The sequence below is a fragment of the Podarcis gaigeae genome (assembly GCF_964106915.1).
Source record: "Podarcis gaigeae genome assembly, chromosome: 15".
In the NCBI taxonomy this organism is placed as follows: Eukaryota; Metazoa; Chordata; class Lepidosauria; order Squamata; family Lacertidae; genus Podarcis; species Podarcis gaigeae.
Genome location: NC_139692.1, coordinates 42579311 through 42605983, shown reverse-complemented (window position 1 = coordinate 42605983; position 26673 = coordinate 42579311). Strand labels below are relative to the sequence as shown.

The 26673-nt window shown below is 45.7% G+C and overlaps 2 protein-coding genes and 1 long non-coding RNA gene across 12 annotated transcripts in view; 2 read left to right on the top strand and 1 right to left on the bottom strand.

Annotated features, from left to right (window-relative positions):
• The window catches only part of TRPV1 (transient receptor potential cation channel subfamily V member 1), a 20655-nt gene extending 13436 nt beyond the window's left edge, over positions 1-7219 (top strand). The window contains exons 10-17 of one of the 2 annotated variants that reach the window (XM_083715068.1): positions 76-241; positions 386-452; positions 1381-1555; positions 3362-3494; positions 4107-4234; positions 5380-5498; positions 5940-6147; positions 6873-7219. In XM_083715068.1, the coding sequence (XP_083571194.1) occupies positions 76-241; positions 386-452; positions 1381-1555; positions 3362-3494; positions 4107-4234; positions 5380-5498; positions 5940-6147; positions 6873-6885 (1009 nt within the window). In that variant the 3' untranslated portion in view covers positions 6886-7219. Of the gene's footprint in view, positions 1-75; positions 242-385; positions 453-1380; positions 1556-3361; positions 3495-4106; positions 4235-5379; positions 5499-5939 lie in introns of both variants that reach the window. The other variant, XM_083715069.1, reaches the window with a different exon arrangement.
• On the bottom strand, positions 3001-26673 carry LOC310832964. The gene is made up of 5 exons (XR_014558485.1): positions 25139-26673; positions 23623-23703; positions 21040-21209; positions 14791-14857; positions 3001-3434 (listed from the first exon to the last, which is right to left on the bottom strand). It is a non-coding gene; the product is annotated as an uncharacterized lncRNA (long non-coding RNA).
• TRPV3 (transient receptor potential cation channel subfamily V member 3) overlaps positions 12345-26673 on the top strand; it is a 41748-nt gene continuing 27419 nt past the window's right edge. For 3 of the 9 annotated variants that reach the window (XM_083715076.1, XM_083715074.1, XM_083715072.1), the window contains exons 1-3: positions 12347-13869; positions 21581-21679; positions 23645-23755. In XM_083715076.1, coding sequence (XP_083571202.1) covers positions 21585-21679; positions 23645-23755 — 206 coding nt within the window. In that variant the 5' untranslated portion in view covers positions 12347-13869; positions 21581-21584. Of the gene's footprint in view, positions 13870-21530; positions 21680-23644; positions 23756-26673 lie in introns of all 9 variants that reach the window. The other 6 variants (XM_083715079.1, XM_083715078.1, XM_083715077.1 and 3 more) reach the window with 5 other exon arrangements.

The window sequence follows — 26673 nt, the reverse complement described above, 5'->3', positions numbered from 1 at the left end:
GTGTTGCACTAGGAAGACCAGGGATCAAATCCCCCACGCAGCCAGGAAGCTTGACTCCTCCTGTTGCCCACTCAGCTTCATCCACTCTGTCCTGATCCTGGGCTCAGCGATCCTGTACTTCAGCAAGCAAGAACTCTATGTCATCCTCATGGTCTTCGCCTTGGCCCTGGGCTGGACCAACCTGCTCTATTACACTCGTGGTTTCCAGCAGATGGGGATTTACTCAGTCATGCTGGAGAAGGTCAGTCTGGGATAAAAGGGGCAATGGGTAGCAGAGCTAGTCCCTTGGGGTGAAGGGTTCACTGCTCCACCAACCTGAGTCCACCCTCATCCAGTTGGGTCCTGGTTCTCTCTTCCCTCCCACCCCTCCACCTCTTTTTTGCAGATGATGCTGAGAGACCTGTGTCGTTTCATCGTGGTCTACCTCCTTTTCCATTTGGGCTTTTCGACAGGTGACTGCTTTGGATTCTTTTTGGTGGGGTTGGAGAGAGGACGAAAGCGAACAACTACAGATGTGTCCTGGTGCTGCAAAAGCTGGGTGGGTTAGTTCAGAGGTGGGGGAGAAACTGGCTTGGGATCTACCAGTACAATTTGCAAGTAGATCAGCAAGGCATTTCCAGTTCCTGATTTCCCCAGAGACCGAGGTGACATTTGCACTGTTCTCAGAACATCCCAGTCACGAAGGAGAAATGGCTGATGTCCCCAAAGAGAGCAGCTTCCCACATTCCATGCACCAAACAGTGAAATATGCCCAATTAAATAAATAAGTACAGGCAAATTTGTCCATTTATCATTCTTCTCACTCTTCAGTTCACTTCTTCACATTTCCCATCAGTTTGCAATTACTATTTTTAAATCAGTGCAGATTTCTCCTGATACACAATCCTTTTTAAAAAAATATATTTTTCTATTTTCTTTTCTCTCTCTCTTTTCTTCCTCTCATTTCTCCCCCCCCCCCCCGCCCTTTTATTCTTTTTGCTCCTGTTCCTGTTTAGATCACATTTTTAAAGTATTTATTTTATTCTGGTGCATTATAAAAAGATACTTCGTATTGGGCATGAACTTTTGCATATCTTTGGATAAGTACCAATAAAAATAGATATCAAAAAAGCACTTAATATGCAATTTGTATATGCAGTTTTTGCCTAATTATACTTTTTGGCTTTTAGCAAAGCAATTCCCACCCTACCTAATCTAATTCCTTTTCACTAATATATGTGTTTTTATGACTGCTTCCCTCCCAATAAGTGTGATTTTGGACACAATGCTTTGCTGAAGAACTGCATTGCAAGGGACGATTCTGAAGGCGTTTGCAAAATGTGGATTAAGTACTTTAGCCTTGGAATGTGAACTGAATTGGGTTACTTCCTTGTTCCCTAGCTGTCGTGACCCTCATTGAGGACGACGATGAGCTGCTGGCACAGAACCAAACCCACAGTACCTGTCAAGCAAAGTGCCGCCCCTCCTACAACAACTTCTACTCCACCTGCCTAGAACTTTTCAAGTTCACGATTGGGATGGGAGATTTGGAGTTCACGGACAGTTACCACTTTAGGTTTGCCTCCCCGCTCCCCTTTTCTTTTAATGCATGCACACTATTTTCAGACTTATGTGAACAGTTCTGGCCGCCTCGTCTCAGACAGGATATTGTAGAGACGGAATAATAATAATAATAATAATAATAATAATAATAATAATAGTAATAAATTTATTTATATCCCACCCTCCTCAACCGAAGCCAGGCTTAGAGCGGCTAACAACAATAAAAGTAACACAGCATTCTAAAATCAATTCATTCTAAAATCAATTCAAAATCAGATTAATGGCAACCATTGGGCTAGAGTTCTGTGAGGATTACCAAAGGAGGGGGTCAGGCTGTGCCTTGGCCAAAGGCCTGGTGGAACAGCTCTGTCTTGCAGGCCCTGCGGAAAGATGTCAAGTCCTGCAGGGCCCTAGTCTCTTGTGACAGAGAGTTCCACCAGATCGGGGCCACAGCCGAAAAAGCCCTGGCTCTGGTTGAGGCCAGCCTAACCTCCTGTTTGGGACTTTTTAGTTTAGAGAAAAGGTGCGTCCAGTGAAGCTGAATGTTGGAAGAGTGAGGAGAGATAAAAGGAAGCGCTTTTTCACACAGCGCAGAGTCAAATTATGGAACTCGCTTCTGCAAGAAGCAGGGATGCCCACCAACCTGTAGACTTTGAAAGAGGATTAGACAAATTCATGGAGGAGAGACTGTCGATGACTACTAGCCATGAAGGCTCTTCTCTTCCTCTACAACTGAAGGCAGCAATGCTTCTGAATGCCAGTGGCTGGAAACCACAGGAGGGGAGAGGGCTGCTCTTGGTTCGAATCCTGCGTGCTAGTTTCCCCACAGGCCCCTGGTTGGCCACTCTAAGAACAAGATGCTGGACTGGCTAGGCCATTGGCCTGATCCAGCAGGCTCTTCTTATGTTCTAATAAGAATGCGTGCAATTACAAAAAGTTAATATAAATCATTAAAACCTGGGGGGAAATCTCCCAAGAGAGTAAATACATCCTTAATTGTTCAGAGGCGGTGGCGCATGAGAGGGCATTCTTTGTGGCAGCCCCTAAGCTGCATAATTCCCTCTCCAGCATTTGACACTTGAGAGATGTGTTTCAGGATCCAACCTATTCCTGTGGTTGTTTTGTTTTTTTTAATGTTTTTAATACTAAATTTAAAATTGTTGTAAGCCGCCCTGGGACCCGCTGGTAAAGGGCACATCTGAGTAGTGGTAGTAGTAGCAATAGTAATTGATATAACCAATTTATTTGCATCAGTTGCCCCAAATTGTAAAGAATAACTACTGAAGTTATAGGAAACTCTTACAATTTATAATACAGTGGTACCTCGGGTTAAGAACTTAATTTGTTCTGGAGGTCCATTCTTAACCTGAAACTGTTCTTAACCTGAGGTACCACTTTAGCAGTGCCTCCCACTGCCGCCACGCGATTTCTGTTCCCATCCTGAGGTAAAGTTCTTAACCTGAGGTACTATTTCTGGGTTAGCGGAGTCTGTAACCTGAAGCGTCTGTAACCTGAAGCCTCTGTAACACGAGGTACCACTGTAATTAAGAGTGCTGTTCCTATTTTCGTATACACTCTAAACCATCATCAATTCCTTTTCATCATTTCAACCAAATTACAAACTATGGACATCAAACCTTTAACTTGCAGGAGATCCTTGTGATTTATAAGTATAAAATGTGCTGTTCTGAGCTCCCTCCCTTCCTCTCTCTCTCTGTCTATCTTTCTTATGGACCTATTTGCCCAGTGCATTCACACAGTTACCTGTATTTCCTAATTTTGCCGTTAGTTTCACTACCTTTAGTTCCCCACGCTTCAGGTCAGTCTTCATCATCCTGTTGGTGACTTACGTCATAGTCACGTACATCCTCCTCCTCAACATGCTCATCGCCCTGATGGGAGAAACGGTCAACAAGATTTCTCAGGAGAGCAAAAGCATTTGGAAGCTCCAGGTGAGTCTGGCATTGGCTCCCAGTACGTTTCCGAGCACAATTCAAAGTGTTGGTGCTGACCTTTAAAGCTCTAAACGGCCTCGGCCCAGTATACCTGAAGGAGCGTCTCCACTCCCATCATTCAGCCCGGACACTGAGATCCAGCGCCGAGGGCCTTCTGGCGGTTCCCTCATTGCAAGAAGTGAGGTTACAGGGAACCAGACAGAGGGCCTTCGTGGTAGTGGCGCCCATCCTGTGGAACGCCCTCCCTTCAGATGTGAAGGAAATAAGCAGCTATCTTCTCTTTAAAAGACATCTGAAGGCAGCCCTGTTTAGGGAAGTTTTGAATATTTAATGCTGCATTGTTTTTAACACTTGATTGGAAGCCGCCCAGAGTGGCTGGGGAAACCCAGCCAGATGGGCGGGGTATAAATAATAAATTATTATTATTATTATTATTATTATTATTATTATTATTATTATTATTATGCTCAGCGTCTCGGCCTCGGTTGTCTTTGCTGAGTGAATTCAGCCAACTCTGGGTTAGGGTTGGGAGGCTCTAGAAAACACAGGAATTAAGAGTCTCAGGCTCTACCAACTGAGATATATATATATATATATATTTCCACCCAGAGAGCCATCACCATCTTGAACATCGAGAACAGCTATTGGAACTGCATTGTCAACTCCTTCCGATCTGGGAAACAAGTTCTGGTGGGGACTACTCCGGATGGGAAAAACGATTACCGTTGGTGCTTTAGGTAATTCTGGTTCCTCTCTCTGTATGCCTTGGGGTGACAAGGAAATAGAGGCTGTCAGGCCAAGCCAAAACCTGCCCACCCACCACCCGCCAATTCTGTGGTCCCATTCTCAGGCTGCAAAATTGTGGCCATGGACAGGTGAGAACTTTTGAAGCTTTTCAGGGACTGGGTGTGCGGAGGTTGCCAGCCCTCCTCACAGCTCTGGTCAGCTGGCAAGTCACCCTTTTGTATTCCCCAGAAAGCCCTGCTTGCTTGAGATACTTGGAGTCACGTGTTTACACTGTTTTGGGTTGTAGCAATCTGTTTGCTAATGGTAACAGGAAGTGACGGTGTAGCAATAAATTTCGAAGTACAAGAGCTCATCTTGAGAGACATATCCTGCATAACTACATCCTCAAGGAGGTTCTGTTGCCAGCCCCGCTCCAAACAGCATAAAAAAAAAAATTGCAGGCAGCTGTGTATTTGTATATTTACACACAGATAGCCAAAAAGTGCAGAGTGCATTTGCCTGACATAGTACCCAACTGATTTGGACCAGCATCACTACAATCCTAGTTTCCTGGGAGCAAATGCCCTTGTAAAACACATTTGCGCTTCAACAAAAGATCTTCCACCAGATGAAATGCAATGTTTGGCCTTTAATTAGAAAGCCAAACATGTGAACCACTAGCATGAAGCAGGGACTCCATGAAAGGAAAGGAAAGCTGTATCTAGCCTCAGCCCGAGCACATCTGAAGACAGCCCTGTTTAGGGAAGTTTTTAATGACTGATGTTTTAATGTATTTTTATTCTTTTGTTGGAGGCCACCCACAGTGGCTGGGGAGACCCAGCCAGATGGGCAGGGTAGAATAATAATAATAATAATAATAATAATAATAATAATAATAATAATAATAATATATTATTTTCCTCATTCCCTGGTTCTGCCATGCTCATTCGTCCCAAAGAAGCTTGAAAGCCGCATTATCCCCCCCATTCCTCACTGCCATCAGTGGTCTGTCAATTCCCCTGGTGGATGATGTAATTGCTCATGTTCTGTCAAAAAAAGAAGTAGCAGTCTCGGAGCTGGGCTGCCCCCCCATATTCCCTCCCCAGCTGTGTTGCTACTAGGGCAAGACCTGACCACGTTTACTTCTCCTGAACAGGGTGGATGAGGTGAACTGGTCCACATGGAACACCAATCTGGGCATCATCAACGAAGACCCTGGTGGATACAGCGAGGAGCTGAAACGGAACCTGAGCTTTTCTTTCAAGTATGGGAGAGGTGAGGAAATATATTCCTTGTGACTGGGCGGTGGGAGCCTTTGGCAAACAGTTCATTTTTTTAGAGTGAATGAAGCCCAGGTGTTACCCAGTTGATGTTCTCTGTGGTGGGGGGACCCCAAGGAACTACCTGGTGTGGACTGAGCATGCTCAGTGTGCACAGAATGCTGGTTGTGGGAGGGACAGAAAACTAGATGGAGTGGGCGGGAGAGAATGGAATGGAGTTTCCTAGAGAAGGGTATGGCTGGCAGAAACTAGTAAACAGGGGTGCTGTACACTGCTTTTTATTGTTGGTCTTGTGGGGGAGGTGGAGAGAAAGGCTATTGGTGTGAGTAGGGGGGAAAGGATATATAGGTAGATATCTCTGCAAGGAAAACTGGGAGGTGTAGCCAGAGAAACTGTGTGCTGTTCATATGTTGTTCTTTTTAAATGCCACTGCCAGCTACACTGAGCTCAGCCACGTTTCTGGAAAATCGGCGCGCAAGTGTCAAATCGAAACAAAAGCCAATCCCCGTGTCAGTTTCAGGGAAAAACTGGAAGACTTTGGTCCCGATCCGGAGAGATGGAAAACGAGAAGGGTCGCTCAAGCCCATTTCGGAAGACGGCACGGATTCAGAAGAGCAAGGCCCCCGGAAGAAATCTCTCCCCAAGTTTGTCCACTTTTTTTGGTCTCTCGTCATCTTCTGCAAGGTTTTTAATTCTAGAAGCGATGGCCCTTAAATGGGTGTGTTGTAGCGAGGAAATTAGATGTGGGCAAAAGGTGCCTTTTTAATCGTTAGAAGGATGCAAGCAAACAGTGGGTCAAATATCTTTTCTCCATGGGGCCTGATTTCGGGACAACAGGTTGCTGGTTGCTGAATACAATACCCCTAAACATTTTTTTTTTTAAATTTGCAAGCTGAGTCTCCTAATATATTTAGGGTAGAGATGGAGAATCTCCACCAGGGTCCAAATATGGCCTCCCATGCCTCTCTATCTGAACTTTAAAAATAAGAAATTGGGAGAAACTGAAGATTTGTGCCCCACCTCCCTGGCAAGGATCCTTCTCTGCGTGAGACCCTAGAGTCATAGAACTGTAGAGTTGGGAGGGACCCCAAGGGGTCATCTAGTCCAACCCCCTGCAGTGCAGGAACCTTGAAGGGCTGCTGCCAGCCAGTGTAGGCAATACTGAGTTAAGGTGGATGAATCTATCAGTTGTGGTTTATCTTTGTTTCTTGTTTTCCCCGTCTTGAGTTCAATTAAGCTCCCTGTGTTCAGGTGGATGTAAATGGCACATTAAAATTTATACTTATTTTGATCCTGGGTGGGGGCAGAGGGTATGGGGGGACCCCTTAAAATTATTCTAATTGTACACTTCTGTTTGTTTCATTTACAGCCCTGTCTTATGATTTGGGGAAGCTGCTGAATCAGTGGAAGAATCTCCCCACAAACCTTCTGTTATGTTGTGGCAAAAAATGTGTGTGTGTGAGAGATGAGAGAGAGAGAGAGAGAGAGAGAGAGTTGTTAAACAAGCGTCCAACAGGCCTCTCTTATTGTGTGCCATGAGCATTGGCTTTTGGGGGTAGACTGCCTCTGAAAATGGAGGCTTGTCTGATCAATTATGTCTAATCGCAGAATTTTTGCTGGGGAAGAATGTGTTGCCTATTTAAGTGCTTCCCCCACATAAGAAGAGCCCTGATGGATCAGACCGAAGGCCCATCTAGTCCAACATCCTGTTTCCTCTAGGGCAATCTGCAAGCAGCACATGAAGGCATCAGACCTTGTTCCCCAACAACAAATATTCAGGGACAGACTGCCCCTGAACAAGGTGGTTTCACATAACCACCATGCCCAGTAGCTTATCCTCCATGATGTAATCCAATTCAATACATTTCAGCAATGGTATTATTATTAACTTTACTATTACTACTATTATTTATTTTGAGTTAATATTTATTTATATTTTAATTTCATTTCTATGTCACCTTTATCTTCCAAGGAACTCAAAGTGGTGTGCGTGGTTTTCCTCCCCCTCCCCATTTCATCCTCACAACAACCCTGTGAGATAGGTGAGGCTAAGAGACAGTGACTGATTCCAAGGTCACAGCCAGGGAGCTCCATGGCTGAGTGGGGATTCAAGCCCTGCTCTCCCAGGTCTAGTCCAACACCCTAACCTTTATGCCACATTGGACCTAAGTGACAAAGTTAGGGCCATTAATTACAATGGATCTACTCTGAGCAGGTCTAATATTGGATACAACCAGAAGTAGTAGTATTTTCTCAGCCCTTTAAAATCTGGCATTTCTAATAATCGGTTTTTGAAAGATTTTATTGTGGATTGTTGTAGCTTTTCCTTGTTTTCATTAGCTTGCAATCTGTCCTGGAAAAGTTTTTACCCGCCTTAAAAAAAAGTATGTGTTGGGACATAATATAAATGCATAAAATAAACTGGCATACACAAAACTATATACGTGTGACAAGCTCCTTTCTATTCCTGTATGAATGAATAGCTCAAACCTCAGAAGCTCCCCTCCTTCTGGTTGCTATCAAGTCCAAGCTGGACCAGGGGATTCCTGACCATAAACTGTATTTCTTTCCAAACAAACAAAGATTGCATTCAAATGTCATTTCCTCATCAATCTCCTCCCAGCTGCCATTATGTCACAGCTATCCCACCCCCCAAACTTTTGGCAATGTCAGCGCAGGGAATGGAATTGTTCAAAACTGGTTGGGTTGCTCCATACAGCTCCACGTCCCCTAAGAAGAGTCTGGCTCCTGGATGAAGCCAAAGGAGGACAGTCTAGAACCAGCCTCCTGTCCCCATGGAATTGCTGGATGCAGAGGAATGGTGGGAGGCACCAGCTGGGGGAACCTCCAAGGGAAGAAGGCTCAGAGCCTGGGGATTGGTGGTGGGACAACGAAGAGTGGTGAGAGGGAGAAGACTGGGAAGAGGTAACAGGACTTAGTGAGCAGAGGGAGTCTGTGGCAGAGAGAAGTGCAGAAGCGGAAGACACAAGATCTACCCACTTTGGAAGAATGGCAGATGAAGGTGATAGACTATATGGGATTGGCAGAAATGACTGGCAGAATCCGAGACCAGGGAAGAGAGACGGCGGAAGAAGATTGGAAGAAATTTAAGGACTATCTTGGGAAATATTGCAAAATTAATGAATGTTAGAATGATGGTTTAGAAATTAAGTGATTTTCAGCTGTAATGATTAAGTAAATTGGAGGGGGGGAAGAAAAGAAAGGTTGCAAATTAAATGAAAATCAATGGTGAGGATTTGCTGAATTAATAATTAGAATTGGAATACAAAAAGGGGAGGTATGAGGAGGTCTGGGAAGTAAGTTATAAGAAAATAAGGGAATTAAATTTTATTTGTTTTTAAATTGTTTTTAGTTTTGTATTTTTCTATTTCTGTTATTTTTTCTGTTTGTGTTTTGTTTTTATTATTGTTTTTTGTATAACCTTTGAAATGTTAATAAATATCTTTTAAAAAAACAAGAGAGAGAAGTGCAGAAGCAAGAGAGGAGGGAGTCCAAGAGGCAGAGAGGAGTCAGGAGTCAAGCTGGCGAAGAAGCCAGGGTGTCTCCCGCTCCTGCTGTGAAAAACTCCTCTCCCCACTGGTCTCCCAGAACCAGAAGAGGTATGGAGAGGGTGGAGCAGAGACAGGCACTGCAGCAGAGTCTCAGATTGCTTGGGAAGGACCTGGGGGAGGAGGGGGACTTAGGGAACTGTGGGAAGGTGGAGACCTTCAGTCTCCACAACTGCCTCATAAGGACAAGACCTACCTGTGAGAGTTCCTGTGCTCATAGGGCCTGGCACTCCGGAGCAGCCCGTTTCTTCTAATACAGTCATACCTCGGGTTAAATGTGCTTCAGGTTGAGCGCTTTTGGGTTGCCATCCATGGCGACCTGCAAGTAACGGAGTGTGTTACTTCTGGGTTTCGCCGCTCGCACATGTGCAGAAGCGGTGAATCGCGGCACGAGCAGACACGGGTTGTGTTCGCTTCTCGATGCGAACAGGGCTCCGGAACGGATCCCGTTCGTATCGAGAGGTATCACTGTAAAAGAGTTAACTTCACTTACTCCATGTGATTTATTGCTGAGCTGCTCCTGCCCAATGGGAAGCCTGCGACCAGGATCTGAGCACAATAGCAAAACTCTCCCCACTCATGAATCCCACCAACGGCTATGCAGAGGCTTCCAACGCCAACATCATACCTGTGCTCCCTGGGACTGTTTAAAACATCTGGAGGGCGTCGGGTTGGGGAAGGCCGGCATGCATCCTGGGCTTACATTACTAGAAGAAGCTACTTTGAAAAAACAAAAAAAATCTACTAAGTTTCTAATTCAGGCAAATAGATCTAGAAAGCTCATGCTATATTGTTCCATTTTGCATATATTTAGGCTTTGCTCTCTAATATGTAAATGGCTTAAGACAATGTGCCAATCCACAACAGTTACTGGCCCACAGATGTTCTTTGCTAGCCTGCCTGCCTGCACACACCCCTCTGTTAGTTGTTTGTATCGTGTCAACAGCCTCAAGGTCAACAAATAATCACATCTTCATGCGACCTGGCAATTTAGGGATCTAGTTTTTTTAAAAGGAGGCAGTGACCTTCCTCCTACCCAGGATGAACAAGCACCACTGTCCTACATCTGAGAAAGCACGGAGTTGGTGCCTCTGAATGTGGAGAAATTAGAGGTAACCACCGTATGTCAGGAAGTAGAGAGGAAAGCTTCCATACCTGAAGTTGTTACAGCTAGGAAGATTTAAGCTCTTGCATCAGGGCAACTTCCAGAAGGTGGTGAAGGCAGGCTATTTAAAGCATGGGTAGGCAAACTAGGGGCTGGGGGCCGGATCCAGCCCAATCACCTTCTATATCCGGCCCACGGACAGTCTGGGAATCAACGTGTTTTTACATGAGTAGAATGTGTCCTTTTATTTAAAATGCATCTCTGGGTTATTTGTAGGGCATAGGAATTCATTCATTATTATTTTTCCCCAAAATATAGTCTGGCCCCCCACAAGGTCTGAGGGACAGTGGACTGGCCCCCTGCTGAAAAAGTTTGCTGACCCCTGATTTAAAGGGGTATTATCACTTTTGCCCCCAGAAAGGTCAGAGGCAGCAAGGACGAATTGCGCCTTTGCACAATCCCACCACTGCCGGGTTTAAGGGGACTTGTTGAAGATGCCATTTGCCCTGTCCGCTGAAAGAGCCCAGGGTGGGAAACATGTCAATGCCAAACCAATGAAAACTGTGACAAACAAGTCAAGCAATCATGGATAACATCATCCTAAAAACCCCTAAAAGCAGCATCCTAGTCTCGAAATGTAGTCAAGAGGTGTCCTCCTTTCATTCTAGAAATCATGGCACCTGCACTTTGCAGCCTTCCTGGGTGTCTGTGCTTCATTTAAAGCCAGAAGAAGTGATCGCCTTTTCAGCTCAGGGAACAGGAGGGGCAGCCAGGGAGGCTGCAAAAAATATTTACTGGCAAGAAAAGCACATGCAACAGCCTAGGCCCCTTGCAATGATAAGTTTAGCTCAGCAGAGGTGGGGTGGGGGAATTTGCTTCAGTTCATTTATTGAGACAAAATTACCTTATTTACGCTTTGCCTCGCTGAGATGGCCCAAAGAAAGCAGGTTTAATTGTCGTAAGCTGCCCTGTGACTTTAAGGTGAAGACAACAACAACAACTAATTAGATAGATAGATAGATAGATAGATAGATAGATAGATAGATGATAGATGATGATAGATAGATAGATAGATAGATAGATAGATAGATAGATAGATAGAGATAGATAGATAGATAGATGATAGATAGATAGATAGATAGATAGATAGATAGATAGATAGATAGATAGATGATTGATAGATGATTGATAGATGATAGAAGATAGATAGATGATAGATAGATAGATAGATAGATAGATAGATAGATAGATAGATAGATATAGATATAGATATAGATATAGATATAGATATCTGGGGGGAAATGCTGATGAATTTTCATCAGGATTTTCTTTTAATGCAACAACAAACCAATGTGGAGAACTGAACTTAAGTTTGGAAAAACGAGAAACTAATAGAACCTGAAACTGTCAGGTTTCCCTTTCCCTAACCGCTGCCTCAGAAATCATCTTAGCCACCCCTAATTTCACCACCTGCAAGTGGAAGGGCAAAATGGGGGGGGGGAGGATTTTGGCATGATGAAATCAGCACACAAATGGCAAGGTGTTGAGTGGACTGTGAACATAAGGAATCCTTCTCTGTGCTTCCCATCGCTGATGTCCCAGCAATGGACTGTCTCCCCCAATAACAATGTAAGCATTGCTAAAACCCCTCCACAATAACCAGAGGAATGAAGACGGCACGGGTTTCCCTACCCGACTTGACAGACCAGATTTTTAATCATCTTCTGTCTCGTGGAAATGGCGCTGGACACCTGGGGACCCCACCCCAGTCCTTGCATGTTATGATGGTGATGTGTCTTGCCTGCCACTGGGAATGGGTTTGGCTCCACTTGAGCAGCCTTTTCACCTCTGACTAATGGTACCGCTGCTCACAGCCGGCCATGAGACAACAGTCCTGCTCTCTATGGAAAGCACACGATGCAGCCTCCATGTGGCCAGGGGCTGGGAAATCAACAGTCCGTGCCGTGAAGCTCACAGAGTTGCTAAGGGCTGCAGAGCTACCGTATTTTCGCTCCACAAGACACACTTTTCCCCTCCTAAAAAGTAAGGGGAAATGTGTGTGCGTCTTATGGAGCGAATGCAGGCGGGAGGCTCTGCTCAGCGCTCCCTTAAAAGAGGCGCGCTGAGCGTGTGTGCTGCTCTTGCTGGATTCTCCCCAAAGAGGGAGAAGGGGAGCCCATCTTATGGTTGGGTGCGTCTTATAGAGCGAAAAATACGGTATATACATAATGTAAGCCCTAGCAGCCCAGTACAAACACTGAAATCCTGATGCCATGCTCATGCTATTCCTCCATGCAATGTTGCTTCCTGCCTTCAGGTTGCACCTGGTGATGTTTGGGGATGCTTGTGGTGCTGGAATTGCTGATGAGGAATGAGATCTTCTTGGTTGAAAGAGATCCTTGTGCAAGAGGGCTGTGATGCCCATGGTTGAGCTGGGACCTCGGTAGGGAGGCAGGTGCCCACCCACACAAACCTCATTCAGCCGTCTCGTTCAGCAATACAGAACTGCTCCATTTTGAGGAAATCTAGCAGAGGAATATCCGTCCCACAGTGGGGATTGCTGCCCATTGGGACCGATGGGGCAGAAGGCAGGGAGCCCAACAGCAGGGGCAATCGCAGCCAGAGCAAACTCTGTCTAGTTTTGTGTCCATCTTCCTCCCTCTTGAGCTGCACAAGGGGCAACACTGGAAGCAGGCTATGAGCTCAACAGCAAACAGTTGTGATTCCCAGCACTTGGCATACTGTGGAACGGGCAACATAGCCACTGTGGCTAGTAGCCACTGGCAGGCGTCTCCTCTATTAATCTGTGTAGTCCTCTTTTGAAGCATTGGTGGACATCGCTGCCTCTTGCGAGAGCAAATTCCATTGTCGTATGAAGTACTTTCATCTGCCACGAATTTTTGAACCTTCCCTTATGTCAGACGGCCCAAGTTCTAGCATTCTTGCCTCATCCTTGTTGCTTCAGTTCCCACCTTTGTTTCCAAGCTTCAGGCTCAAGTGGGGATAATGATCCTGCCCTAGCTCGCCAGGTTGTTGTGAGGATCAGTGTGCTACTGGCCACGAAACGCTTTCGACTTATTAAAACGCGCCCTCCGTCATTATTTGGACGGAAAACTAATTGTCTCTTGCCTGCACCTGAGGAATCCGACCGCAAGATAATTAGCCTGCTTTCTTTCACTGCAAATGATTCCTGGGTGTCAATAAAAGAAGAAGGGGGGAAAAAAATAAAGAAATCAAAATGATGAAAGCTCTCCGGATGGTTTTGAGATAATGTTCAGGTGTCCTTCCTTCGTCATCGTTATGACTCAACCTCTTTTGCATGGATAATTGGCGATGGTGGCGTCTTTCCCCAGCTCTGAGTAGCCAAGAAATTTGTGGTCTAGCAAGTTTGTCTCTTTTTGTAGCCAACCTGTGGATCCTGTGTAACTCAGCAGGCATTGAAAAGCACCTCAATGCTATACTTATCCAGGGAAACTGCACCCAAGTCAGACGAGGGATGTGTCCCTGCCTCACGTTTTGGCGATTTATTTTAAGCTACGAGAGACGGGATATTTATTTAGTCCTTTCGCACCTTTGAGGGATGTCAAAACAGGAACTGTAACAGCAACCAAGGATCTTTGGATTTTCCCTCCAGGTATTCTCTGGACCAGTTTTCTTCCTAACTCTTGGCAGATGGGGATCCTTTAACCAAGGTGAGCCTTTGTGGTTGTGTCGTAAACATCTTTGTTTTGAGCAGATATTCTCTTAAGGAGATTCTCTCCATTAGAAAAAAAAAACCAAAGCTCAGCAGGCTCTTGATGTGTTGCTAGATATGTTTTCGTTTCTCTCCCATTTGTTTTTTAAAGCTTGTGGGGTCAAAAGTGACTGCTCGTTTTTTTGTAGTCAGTCTAATCTCCATTTTTTCATTTGACATTCTAATTTGTTTTGAGGCTTTGTCTGGGAGTAGTGATGAGTTTTGTTCCAGTTCTTGACTTTGCTGTAAGCAGCTGAGTGTATATGAATGTGCTCCAGGGTCCTAAGGACCAAATAGTGAGACATGCACCACAAAAGTCATTGTCTATTAGATTTCCCACCTGCCCTTCACCATTTAAAAAACAGAACATTAAAACCTTTTAAAATAAATTACAGTCAAGGGAACAGTGTGGCCCCATCCCCCCCCCTTTTTAAACACAGGTGTCAAAAGCCGGGATAAAAATTTAAATATGAAGAAGGCATGGGGTGGGAATTAGATGAGCTAAAAGTGGATTGGGTGGAAAAAAAGAACTTTGAAAATAATCAGAACTGATTTTTAAAAAATCTTGGCAAAAATCCAGCCAGATTGTTTGCTTTCATACATGCTAGCTCCATAGATGCTGCATTGTGTTTTATGGAAATCTAATTTGAACAGTCCTCTTAAAAGTAAAACCCCAAAGAATGCTCATGTACAAGCACCAGTGAGAAAGTGTGGGTGGGAGTGAGATAATTTGTGTTCTCCAGATGTGGGGATATAGCAGCCTTGCGGGTTTTACTCATTCACTGGGGAAGAGTAGCAGATCAGCAGAATAAGGTAGCAGCTTCCTGTGTATCTGTTTTAATCAACCCTTTATTCAAAATCATGAGGTCTAGCATCTTACCGTATAAGTCTAGAGCAGGGGTTCCCAGACGGGTCTGCGAGCTTCATTCAGGCAGTCCATGGCAGGCCTGTGAAAATACAACTATAACTCGTACAGTGCATTACAGTTGCAACAAATAGCTAGGGCTGCCATATGCCCTGAATTTCCAGGACATGTTCTGCAATTCGCCTTCCAAAATGTCCTGGATTATTTTTCAGAAATGGGGCAAATGACATGGGAAACCAGCAATGGGGGGTTAAATCCTGCCAAAAAAATCCTTTAAAAAGCCCCTTTAAAACTCAATAATTTGGGGGCCTTCCTGGGGAAAAAAAAGATCAACAACTTACTGAAATATGGCAACCCTACAAATAGCAGACAAATCATTAACTGTGGTCTGTGGTCATTCAAATGAGGGGAAATGTTTGGGGACCACTGGTCTAGAGGAAGGGCCATAGCTCGGTGGTAGAACATCTGCCTCACATGAAAATGGTTGCCCTACCTGTTTGCAGGTAGGGCTAGGCAGGCCTCCCCCCGTGAAATCCTGGATAGCTGCTGCCAGTCAGTGTAAACAATACTGAGCTGGATGGGGGGACAGGGGAGAAGAAGATGCAATTTCAAGGCCAAGGGTCAAAGACCAGGGTGAAGAGGTGCATCTTCAGCATCCCACATGATACAGTGGTACCTCAGGTTAAGTACTTAATTCGTTCCGGAGGTCCGTTCTTAACCTGAAACTGTTCTTAACCTGAAGCACCACTTTAGCTAATGGGGCCTCCTGCTGCTGCCTCGCGATTTCTGTTCTCATCCTGAAGCAAAGTTCTTAACCTGAAGCACTATTTCTGGGTTAGCGGAGTCTGTAACCTGAAGCGTATGTAACCTGAAGCATATGTAACCTGAGGTACCACTGTATTTGGGTGATGTGAAGGAGATAAGCAAGGATTTCTGACCCTCGGTTGTTTTAATAATGGCAGCAACCAAACGACTCTTTCTCCCACCCTGCCAAATCAACTGCTGAAAGTAAGAAAGCTGGTGAACGGAGGAGCATAACCAGGCCTTCATCCAATTCTGGTACTCCAAACAAAGCCCCAGGCCCAGAATGAGTCAATTCTAAGTTTGAAGGACACATTCTGGATAGGACAAAAACAAGGAGGAAGTAAAGCAGGATCAGAGAGGGGTGTGGCTTGGGGAAATAGGGTGTGGCCTATGAGAGAGTTCCAAGGGCCAGACAGAAAGGCTTGGAGGGCCACATTTGGGATCCGGTTGGCGTGAGTTTCCCCACTCCACCTCTGGAGGAGTAGTATCTAGTTTGGTTCCCAGAAAGACTTGCAGCATGGTGATATATCAATATGGCACAATCAACCAAGGGCCAACAGCTGCATACCCCAACAGTTAAGGAGAAAACGTGTGGTTATTTACGCCTATTTTTCCTTTCACGCCTAAGGAATTGGGGAAAACATTTGTTTGCAAAGTCTACCACAGCCTTTAAATCAGGCTTCCTCAAACTCAGCAGTCCAGATGTTTTTTGGCCTACAACTCCCATGATCCCTAGCTATCAGGACCAGTGGTCAGGGATGATGGGAATTGTAGTCTCAAAACATCTGAAGGGGTGAGTTTGAGGAAGCCTGCTTTAAATGATGGTCCTCATGTCGCCAGTGCCTGGCTTTAGCTAAAAACAAAGAAATATGATGCTGGGAAGAGGGAATGACTGCCCATGTCAAGAAGGGGGAGTATATTCTTGTTTGTGGGGGGTTGCCGGGGGTAAAGGAAGAGGGAGATCCTTCATTGAATACAATAAGGTGCAATGTTCCTACAGACCCTCCAACCACATCCGTGGATCTTGGAAGTGGAATCGAATGGGGCTTGTGTAGGCTTGGCAAATTGGTCCCCAAGTTTCAAGCCCTCATGAGAAGTGGGGAAGTTGCTTAAAGAGGCTTCTGGATGTTGGGAACAGTTTCTGGGACACTGGGAGGCTAAACATGTTGCTTTGGGACAGATAATACTGCTTGTGGTTCTACACTCGTGGTTCTTTAACCGATTCCTGCATTGCAGGGATTTCGACTATATAGCCCACGAGGTCCCTTCCAATTCTATGATTCTATAGAATGCTCACTCTGCTACACTTGCCAATGAGCAATTGTTTAGAAAAGACAACCTAAATCTCCGGGATTGTCATAATCTCAGAGATGTTGACTTTGTAAAGCCACAGAGAGCTTCTCACAACCTGTGGGAATATGCAAAATTACTTGAAGCTAGGGGCGGGAGAGGGATTAAATTCTGTTCACACTAAAAGGCCACTGCTCACACTTTGTGAAACTATGCACAAACTGAAATGCAAAGATGCTTCGAAATGCACGTTTCCCTTGAATTTTGCACCACAGTTCTCCAGCCCAATGCCCAAAGAGGTATATACTGAGGCAATTAGTGCATTAAAATAACATTCAGAATTACAAAAAAATGCTAAAGATTTGCTTTAAGAGGGAACCAGAAGCTTATTTTCTGGGGATTACAGATTTGGATATCCCATAGAAAATGAAGGGTATCTTTTTATATGCTACAGTAACAGCTAGAGTTCTTATTGCTACAAAATGGAAGAGTGATGAAATCCCCTCTATTCATGAATGGATTCAAAAACTGACAGAATATGAGGTTAGATAGCCTATCAGAAAAAATAAAGAGCAAACCAAAACAGGGATTTGTTTCAAAATGGGAGGTCTTCAAAGTTTATATGCAAAATAATTATAGCAGTTTAAACTCTGTTGCAGTATTTACATAAGTTCCATAGTAGTGTTAAGAAAGATATGAGAGCTAAGATAAATTAAGCATTAGTTAATCTATGATAAAAGTGTGTACTGGCAACAAGTAACATATAATTGAAACAGGGAATAGACGAGAGGTTGGGTCTATGGTCCAAAGACCTTTTTATGCTTTATAGTTTTGTAATTAATACAGTGGTGCCACTGGTTGCGAACGGGATCCGTTCCGGAGCCCCATTCGCAACATGAGCAGAACGGAACATGCGCCTGCGTCTGCGGGGATCCCATTCGCTGCTTCTGCACATGCACATGACGTCATTTTGCGCATCTGCGCATGCGCGAGCAGCGAAATCCGGAAGTAACCCTTTCCGGTACTTCCCGGTCGCCACGGGACGCAACCTGAAAAGACATAACCTGAACCGAATGTAACAAGATGTATAGTGTTTCTTTCTACTTTCATTTGTATTTTTGTTTTTTGGTGTAATAATAATAATAATAATAGGGGGCCCAGTTTTGGTGGGGTCGCAGAGGGCGCCTAGGTGCGATCTCATTGATGGCTGCCAAGAGCTGGTTATTCCAGCTCTCGACAAGCTCATCTAATGAGCCGCCAGGGGGACAGGGTCCTGCAAGATCCATCAGCCTCCATAGATGAACCCAAATAAGCTCACCACCCAAGCGGCAGGGGATCAATCCTGGCTTTCATAGCGTAGTGATCAGACCATGGCACCTCCACAGGGGAGGACATGATCACATCTATACCTGCGCCAAATATCAAATCCAGCGTGTGGTCTTCTTGGTGTGTGGGGCCCAAAACCAACTGGGAGGGCCCTAGTGTCACCATGGAGGACACCAGGTCCAGAGCCCATGAGGAGGGGTTGGCATCAGCATGGGCATAGAAGTCTCCCAAAACCAGTAGGAACTCCAAGGCCCAGCTGGCCACTGCCTCCAGTAGGCCTGACAGAGTGGCTGCTGGTGCACTAGGTGGCTGGTACACCAGCCAGACAGCCTAGCTCTCCTTGGTGCCCCACACCAGGCCAACACATTCAATGCCAGAGATCAATGGCACTGGCAGAGCCCTGAAAGAGCAATCCTCCCAGATTAACAACGCCATCCCTCTCCCCCGACCCACAGTCTGCGATTGGTGAAGGACGGAGAAATCCGGGGGCGCCATCTTATGCAAGGTGACTATTTCACCTTCATGAACTCAGGTCTCCGTCACGCAAGCCAGGTCAACCCCCTGCGAGGGGAAAATGTCTCGCAGGGTGGCGGTTTTGTTACCTATAGACCTGGCATTGCACAGCACCAATGACAGAGGTAGGTAATCCCTGCTCACCCTGCCTTCGTCCCTCGGGATTGGGCGCAGATTGGAAGGGGTTCGAGCATCTTTGTATCTCAAACCCCTTTGACTACAATATCTGCCCCCACCGCCATACCTCCCTCGCCCTTCAACGGTGGTCATCCCAAGCCCCATGCCAGTCTCCCTTGTAATGGAATGTCTATTTAATGGTATATCATCCCTGGTCCAGGTCTCCTGAATCAAAAGAGTGTGATGCTGAGATAAAAAGTCAGTGAAGCAATTGTCCCTGGTGGATGCAGCTACATTCCAGGTTAGGTGGGTGGCATTATCCTGGCCTGTTAGCTGCCGGTCCCTCTTTCCCTCATGAGATGGTTGGGGGGCTGTTAATTCCTCCTGTGCCTTTGGAGGAATTAGAGAGGCATGGGCTGCAAAGTGAAGACTGTTGGCTAGCAAAGAGCCAGCTTCCTGATCAGGGACCTCATTTGTCCTGTTCTGCCAGAGATGTAATGGGGACAGCTGGTCCAACTGTGTAAGGGTAAATATCTGGGCACCAGTTGAGTCGTAAGTTTTGGAGGGATTGGCCAAAAGTATGTGTGCGGCCTGAGTACTATTGTGAGATTTCAGCTGTCTGTTGTTGACATGAGGTTCCTTGAAGGTTATTAGCATGGGAAGGTCAGGGCTATCAAACTCCCCCTCTTCATCACTCTCACTTGGGAAGGGATCTGACAGTTGCACATGTGGCCTTCTTTAGGATGGAGAGCTGTTAGGTATATTTGAATGTTTTGATTCCAGCTCCAGTGTCCTTTCATTTTGAATTGAGATCTCAGAACTTATGCTTACTAATATCCTCTTGAATTCTTATACAGTGGTACCTCGGGTTAAGTACTTAATTCGTTTCGGAGGTGCGTTCTTAACCTGAAACTGTTCTTAACCTGAAGCACCACTTTAGCTAATGGGGCCTCCCACTGCCGCCTCGCGATTTCTGTTCTCATCCTGAAGCAAAGTTCTTAACCCGAGGTACTATTTCTGGGTTAGCGGAGTCTGTAGCCTGAAGCGTATGTAACCTGAAGCGTATGTAACCCGAGGTACCACTGTAGTTCTAAACTCAAGGTTTTATCCTCCCCCTTCATGCAACTGAAGTTTCTGTTGATTAATTTAGTTTCATTTTTGAAAATTGGCTTGGATTCGCTGCCAGAGATCAGCTGTCTCACTGCTTCATCCTTGAAGACCCTTATCGGGTAAAGGAAGTGAGTCCACCATAAGATATTTTTTATCCGCATAAGTCCGAACGGGAGGGCTGGTTCACCGAAAGTCATAAGTAAGCGTTTGGTATTTCTTAATGCTTGGCAGAAAATGAAAATTTCCCAGATATACTTTTTGGTAGTGGCAGTTCAAAAGCCGAGATAAAGGCGTCATAATTGACCTGTAATTCGTCCATCTGTGTATCAGGGGACACTGTGCAAATTGTGGTGGATCTCGAGCACTATCTCATTCTTTTGAAGGACTTGGCAAGACCTTGTTACATCTGGGACTCAGGTTGGTGAAACACTGACACAACTGTGCCTTGTCCTCCTTTTAACCCTTTGAGAGTTTGTGGAGGAGGAGCACATGTCCAAATTTTCCTCTGTATTGACTATTTTAATCAGACCATAGTTTCTGCAGACATCATGCAAATTTCTTGGTAAGGGTGCATGTCTGGAATTTGCTGAATGTAAGCTCCTCTACTGTCTTGTTCTAATGAGAAGGGTGGGTCAGTGTTTGGGATAGGGGGAACCCCTCTTGTTCCTGTCCTCTGTGTCAGATCATCTCCTTCCCACCCTGAAAGGGAGGGGGTTCCCATGGCTTCATTACTGTTACGTACTGAGCTGAATAGGATCCAAAAAGCAGCAGTCTGATTGGTCCTAGAACAATAGAATTCAGAATGCAGCAGTCTGATTGGTCCTAGAACAATAGGGTCCAGAATGCAGCAGTCTGATTGGTCCTAGAACAATGCAGCAGTATGATTGGTCCACAGGAGCCACCCAATCCAGCTCCAGGTGGAAGTGAATCCGCAACCTGATTGGCCTACAGGAGAATCCCAGAATTAGACAATCACGTGCAACCCATTGTGTAAATAATGTATATAAAGCAGATATTTTGGGGAAACTTTCATTCCTCACTACTATGAGCTGAATAAAGAGCATGAAATCCACACTCGACTCAGAGTATATTTCAATTACTTACAATTTGTTCGGTTTCCTGGCTGGGGATGGCGGTGTCAGTTTTCAACTGCTTCTCTGCTTTAGAGGATTTGTGAGTCCCAGTTATGCTGTTTGGGCTCTTCCTGCCTTGTTTTTTCCTTCTGGCAGTCATTCCGATAAAGTTTGCAGAGTTCTATCAAGCCAGAGCCAAATCTTCGCAACAAGATGTTAGTCCAACGTTTTAGCCAGAAACAAAACTGCAAGTCAGTCACAGTGACTGCAATCAGGCTTCTAATTGTTGCGGTAAATCAAGTTGAGTAATAATAAAACAGTAAACTAAACAAGGATGGGCGATGAGGTAATAAGGCAACCAATAAAACAGGACCACCTGTTAAGGCTGTTGGCATTTGGGATGAACACAGGTACATGTGGGGTTGAAGGGGTGGGAGGCGAGAAACCTGCAACTGAATGCACTCTCGCTCTTTGTGAGATCAAGCAATTTGTTTATTTTTAAATCGCACTACATTAATGCAGGTTAATTTTGTACGGACAGCCAAGTTGACCCACGGGATCCTCTCTTCCAGGACGATGATCAGAGATAGCAAGGAGATGGCTCCTCTCATGGGCAGCAAGAAAGCAAATCCGCCGGGGACCCCGCCGACAGCTCCCCAAGAGAAGAAAAGGTAAGGAGCAGCACCAGGCAAAATGCTGCAAAGGCAGCCAGTGGGCATCTTTGATATTTGTGTTGTTAGCATTTTTCAGAAACATAATGGGCATCTGCTTGGCCCCTGTGAGAACAGGATGCTGGATTAGATGGGCCACTGGCCTGATCCAGCAGGCTGCTCTTATGAAAAGGGCAAGTCACGCTCTCTTCTCAAGCAGCAGGTCGCCTTCGTAAATTTGCACTCAAGCTTCTGCAGATCTAGGGACGCAGGTAGCGCTGTGGGTTAAACCACAGAGCCTAGGACTTGCCGATCAGAAGGTCGGCGGTTCGAATCCCCGCGACAGGGTGAGCTCCCGTTGCTCGGTCCCTGCTCCTGCCCACCTAGCAGTTCAAAAGCACGTCAAAGTGCAAGTAGATAAATAGGTACCACTCCAGCAGGAAGGTAAACAGTGTTTCCCTGCGCTGCTATGGTTCGCCAGAAGCGACTTAGTCATGCTGGGCCACATGACCCGGAAGCTGTCTGTGGATAAACACTGGCTTCCTCGGCCTATAGAGCGAGATGAGTGTGCAACCCCAGAGTCGGTCACGACTGGACCTAATGGTTGGGGTTTCCTTTACCTTTACCTTTACCTTTACCTTTCTGCAGATCTCAGCTCCATCACTAGGAACAGAACTTCTCAAACTTTTCACATTGGTGACACACTTTTTAGACATGCGTCATTTTGTGACACAGAAATTCAGTTTTACTAGCAAACCGGAGGTTGAACTAACCCCTTTCCAGCCCTGGGAGGAGCGTGGGGAGCATTCACGCAGCACACCTACACACAGCAGCCGACACACTAACGTGTCGAAACACACAGTTTGGAAAGCTCTGATTGGAAATCTCACAAGATGAATTGGCAACGCATTTCCAAGGACCGGTGTAATTTTTAGAGTTGAAGTTACACAACCTTGTAGTCCCCTTGGGGGACTCTTGCTATATCACACCCCATTCCATGCCCCTTCTTTCCCTAGCCACATCCCACACCCTCCTCTAGCGATTTTGACTAGCTGAAAATGTGTCCTTGAATTCTGATAATGCCTCTCGCCTGCTTGAGTAGGGGTGTGTGTGTGTGTGTGTGTTTGTGTGTGTGTGTAAAAATGTGAGACTAGGGCTGTGAGGGCCCAGGTTTAAATCCATACTCAGCCCCAAAGCTCACTGAGTGATGGGACAACATTTTTAATTCAGCTTAACCTACCTCACAGGGATGTTGTGAGTTTAAAGGCTGGGAAGCATCACAAATTCCTTGGAGGAAGGGTTATGGTATCAATGCAATCAACAGGAATGCTTTAAACTCTGCCGTCTGCCATGGATGCTTTAGTTGACATTCCTAAACTGCAGGGGGTTAGACTAGATGACTCTTGGCATCCCTTCCAACTCTATGATTCTATGAAAATACTGTATATGGTGCTGCCATTTTGGGTGGGAGCGCTGTGCTGAGTCCTTTCCTCTCCCCACCCCCCACAACAAATGGGACATTGACACTCCCTACTTGTTCCCCTGCTCCTGCTTCTGGTAGGGGGAAGGTGCACATTTCTCATGTAATGATGTCAGGATACAGGGTATGTTGAATATGGCAGTGTTCTTCGGTCCCCAGATGTTGCTGGACTACAACTCCCATCACCCCTGACCACCGGCTAAGCTGATTGGGGACGATGGGAGTTGTGGTCCAAACAACATCTGAGTCGGCCCCCACAACCACCAAACTGAAGAACGCTGAAATATAGTATGGATTTTGGATGAAATGGACACAGGGCTACCATTTCAAGCGGCAAATCCGTGGGTGGCGATGTGCAAAGTTCCACTTTCAGAAGCAAAAGCCTAAGAGACCCACTGCTGGAGGGCGGTGGTGATGGGCATATAAACGAGCTGAACCATGGCAGAGCGACCGCCTCTAGTTAGGGCTTCTACGACACACTCACCTCAAAGGCTGTGTTTTTTCAGCGGAAACAGTTCCACGCGCTCAGAGGTGACACGCCAGACACTGAGGAACCCCACGAAACCTGCAGAGGGACAAGGCAGCCCTCGAAAGTTGACCAACCCAGTAGCCGCATGGTAAATGTTCCATTTATTTATCACACGTGTAAACCCCACCTGTCCTCTGAGGTGCACACATGGAGTTTCTTTTTCAGCACACCCCAGTTATCGTCACAACAGTCTAGTGAGGTAGGCTAGGTCAAGAGAGAGGGAGGGAGAGACTGGACCATGGTCACTCAGGCCACATTCATGCCAGTTTAAACCATCATAGCTTCCCCGGAAGAGCTGTAGACTGTTGTTATCAGTGCTATTTTTCTAGAAAAAGAGGTGCCGGAACTCATCATGAGAACTTGTTCCCCCTTGTTCTCTTACCATGGCAATGGTGCTCACCTGAGAGGTGTCAGAACTGAGTTCCGGCTGGAAAAAAAGCTCTGGGTTTTTTTTTATGAGACCTCCCAAATTCCATAATTTTCTCGGAAGACAGACTGATAGTTAAACCGAGCTGGGAATGGTAGCTCTGTGAAGGGAAAGGGGTTTTTCATAACAACTCTCAGCACCCTCTCAGCTCCCAAAATCATTTGGGGGAAGCTTTTAAATCTACAGTATGGTGTCAAGGTTGTCCCTGCATCTCTGACACAGTCTACGGTGCCACATAAGATCTCTGTAGCCATGATGCTTCTGTGATTCAAGAGGGCCATCTGCACATGCTCAGAGTATTCTCCTTTTTAAAAAAAAAAACAGGTTTAACCAACTGTGGTTCTTTTGTCATTGTTTTCTGCGATATATCAGGAATGCAGAAGCAGTTGTAAAGAAAGGAATGGCAGCTGAAGTAGGGGAGATGAGGAAGAGAAATGTGATTTGTGTGGTTCATAACTGAAGTTGTACACATGACAGCACAAAGCATGAGGGTGTAAGATGGGTGTAACTCCAGGGTCTAAAATTACCTAGCTGCACCACTTGGTAGAGCACATGGCTTTCCATGCAAAATGCTGGAAGTTCAATCCCTGGCATTGCCAGTTAAAAAGGGATCTGGTGGCAGGTGATGAGAGAAACCCAATTTCTGCCCGACACCCTGGAGAGCAGCTGCCAGTCAGAGCAGGTGATAATGGGCTAGATGCAGAAATTGCTTGACCTAAAGCGACACACAGCTGAAGGCTGCTTCCTGTGTTCCTGACATCCTTTGCTCTCTTCAGTTCTCAACCTTCCTTCCTTCCTTCCTTCCTTCCTTCCTTCCTTCCTTCCTTCCTTCCTTCCTGGTTTACAGTAATTAAATTTGTATATAACTTCCCTTTAAAAGGTTCCATAGTGACTTACAAGCCACAAAAAATAGATTTCACAGATTTTAAACAGATTAATGTTTAAAATTAACAGTTAAATTTTAAACAGATTTAATGTGTTTAAACAATCTGTTTAACAAGATTTATTGCATTGCATTTATGAATTGCTACATCTCTACCCCACCTTGTCCTCCAAGGAGCTCTGGCTTACACGGTCCTCCCCCTTCTTGTTTAATCCCCACAACAGCCCTGCGAAGTAAGTTCGGCAGAGATGCAGTGAGTGGCTCAAGGTCACCCAGTGAGCTTCATGGCTGAGTGGGCATTTAGACCCTGGTCTCCCAGGTCCTCGTTGGACACCCTAGGCACCACACCACAATAAGTAATATCATTGGCACTGCCTGAACACCCAAGAAAACAAAACAAGTGTTTGGCTAGCATTGATACAATGATGATGTTGGTTCCAGGTGGGCCTTCCTAGGAAGAGCATTCCACAATCCATTCTATTTAAATCCTGTTTAAAATCAAGACTGATGACAAGATCTGGGAAACTCACATGCCTGCTCATGGCTTTGTTGATGTTGTAACTCGTCTTGAAATACGTCGAACAGACAAGATAAATGCTTGTCACCTCACTTCTAATCAACCACTCATATCCAGCTGTTAGGTTTAAGCCTCCCGCACCAGCCCGAGAAGGCGGGTGTAGCCAATACACTTTCCTGTCTTCCTGGTGAAAACGGGGTGCGGCCCAAAACATTCCTATGGTGTAAGCAACAGGGACCACGTGAGCAGATTTAATTGCAAGGAATGCTCCTCTGTGCTCCATTTAATTGCATGTCTCACTGCTTCTTCTGCTGTTGTCCATCAGGCACCGATGGGAGGGTTTCTAAATCCAGAGTTTTGCAGTGCTCTTGAAGTGCAATTTGAAGGTTCTCGGATTGCTTGCAGATTGCAATGATCATATGGCTTTAAAAGAGGATTAAATTCACGGAGGATAGGTCATCAATGGCTACCAGCCACAATGGCTATGCTGTGCCTCAATGGTCAAAGGCATCTGAATAGAAGCTGCTGGGAATTGCAGGCAGGGAGAGTTGCTGTTTTGTTCAAGTGCCGTGTGTGGGCTTCCCATTGGGGGCATCAGGCTGGCTACTGTGAGAACAGGATGCTGGGCTGAGTGGAGTGGCCTCTCTTTGCTCTGGTCCAGCACAGACAGGCTCTTCTAAGCTTTCAATGCCTGGATAGCTCAGTTAGTTAGACCACGGTGCTGTTAACAAGTTTGATCCCTGTATGAGATAGCTGCATATTCTTGCAATGCAGGGGTTGAACGAGATCAGGCATCCCCAAACTCGGCCCTCCAGCTGTTGTTGGACTACAGCTCCCATCATCCATAGCTAACAGGACCAGTGGTCGGGATGATGGGAATTGTAGTCCCAAAACAGCTGGAGGGCCGAGTTTGGGGATGCCTGCACTAGATGATCCTTAGGGTCCCTCATAACTCTACAATTCTATCATTCTCATGCCTTTTTCTTGATGTTCTCTCTCTCTCGCACCTCTTTACCTGAAAGTACAGGTGGGTTGACTTAGCAAGCCCATTTTTGAACAGGGAAGAATAGCAACATGCCCAGGAGAGGTGGGATGTGTCATCAAAGGGTGGGGAGGCTGTGATTCGTGGCCAGGTACCTATGGATAGTGCCTCAGTCATTCCCAGAAGGATCTTCAGTC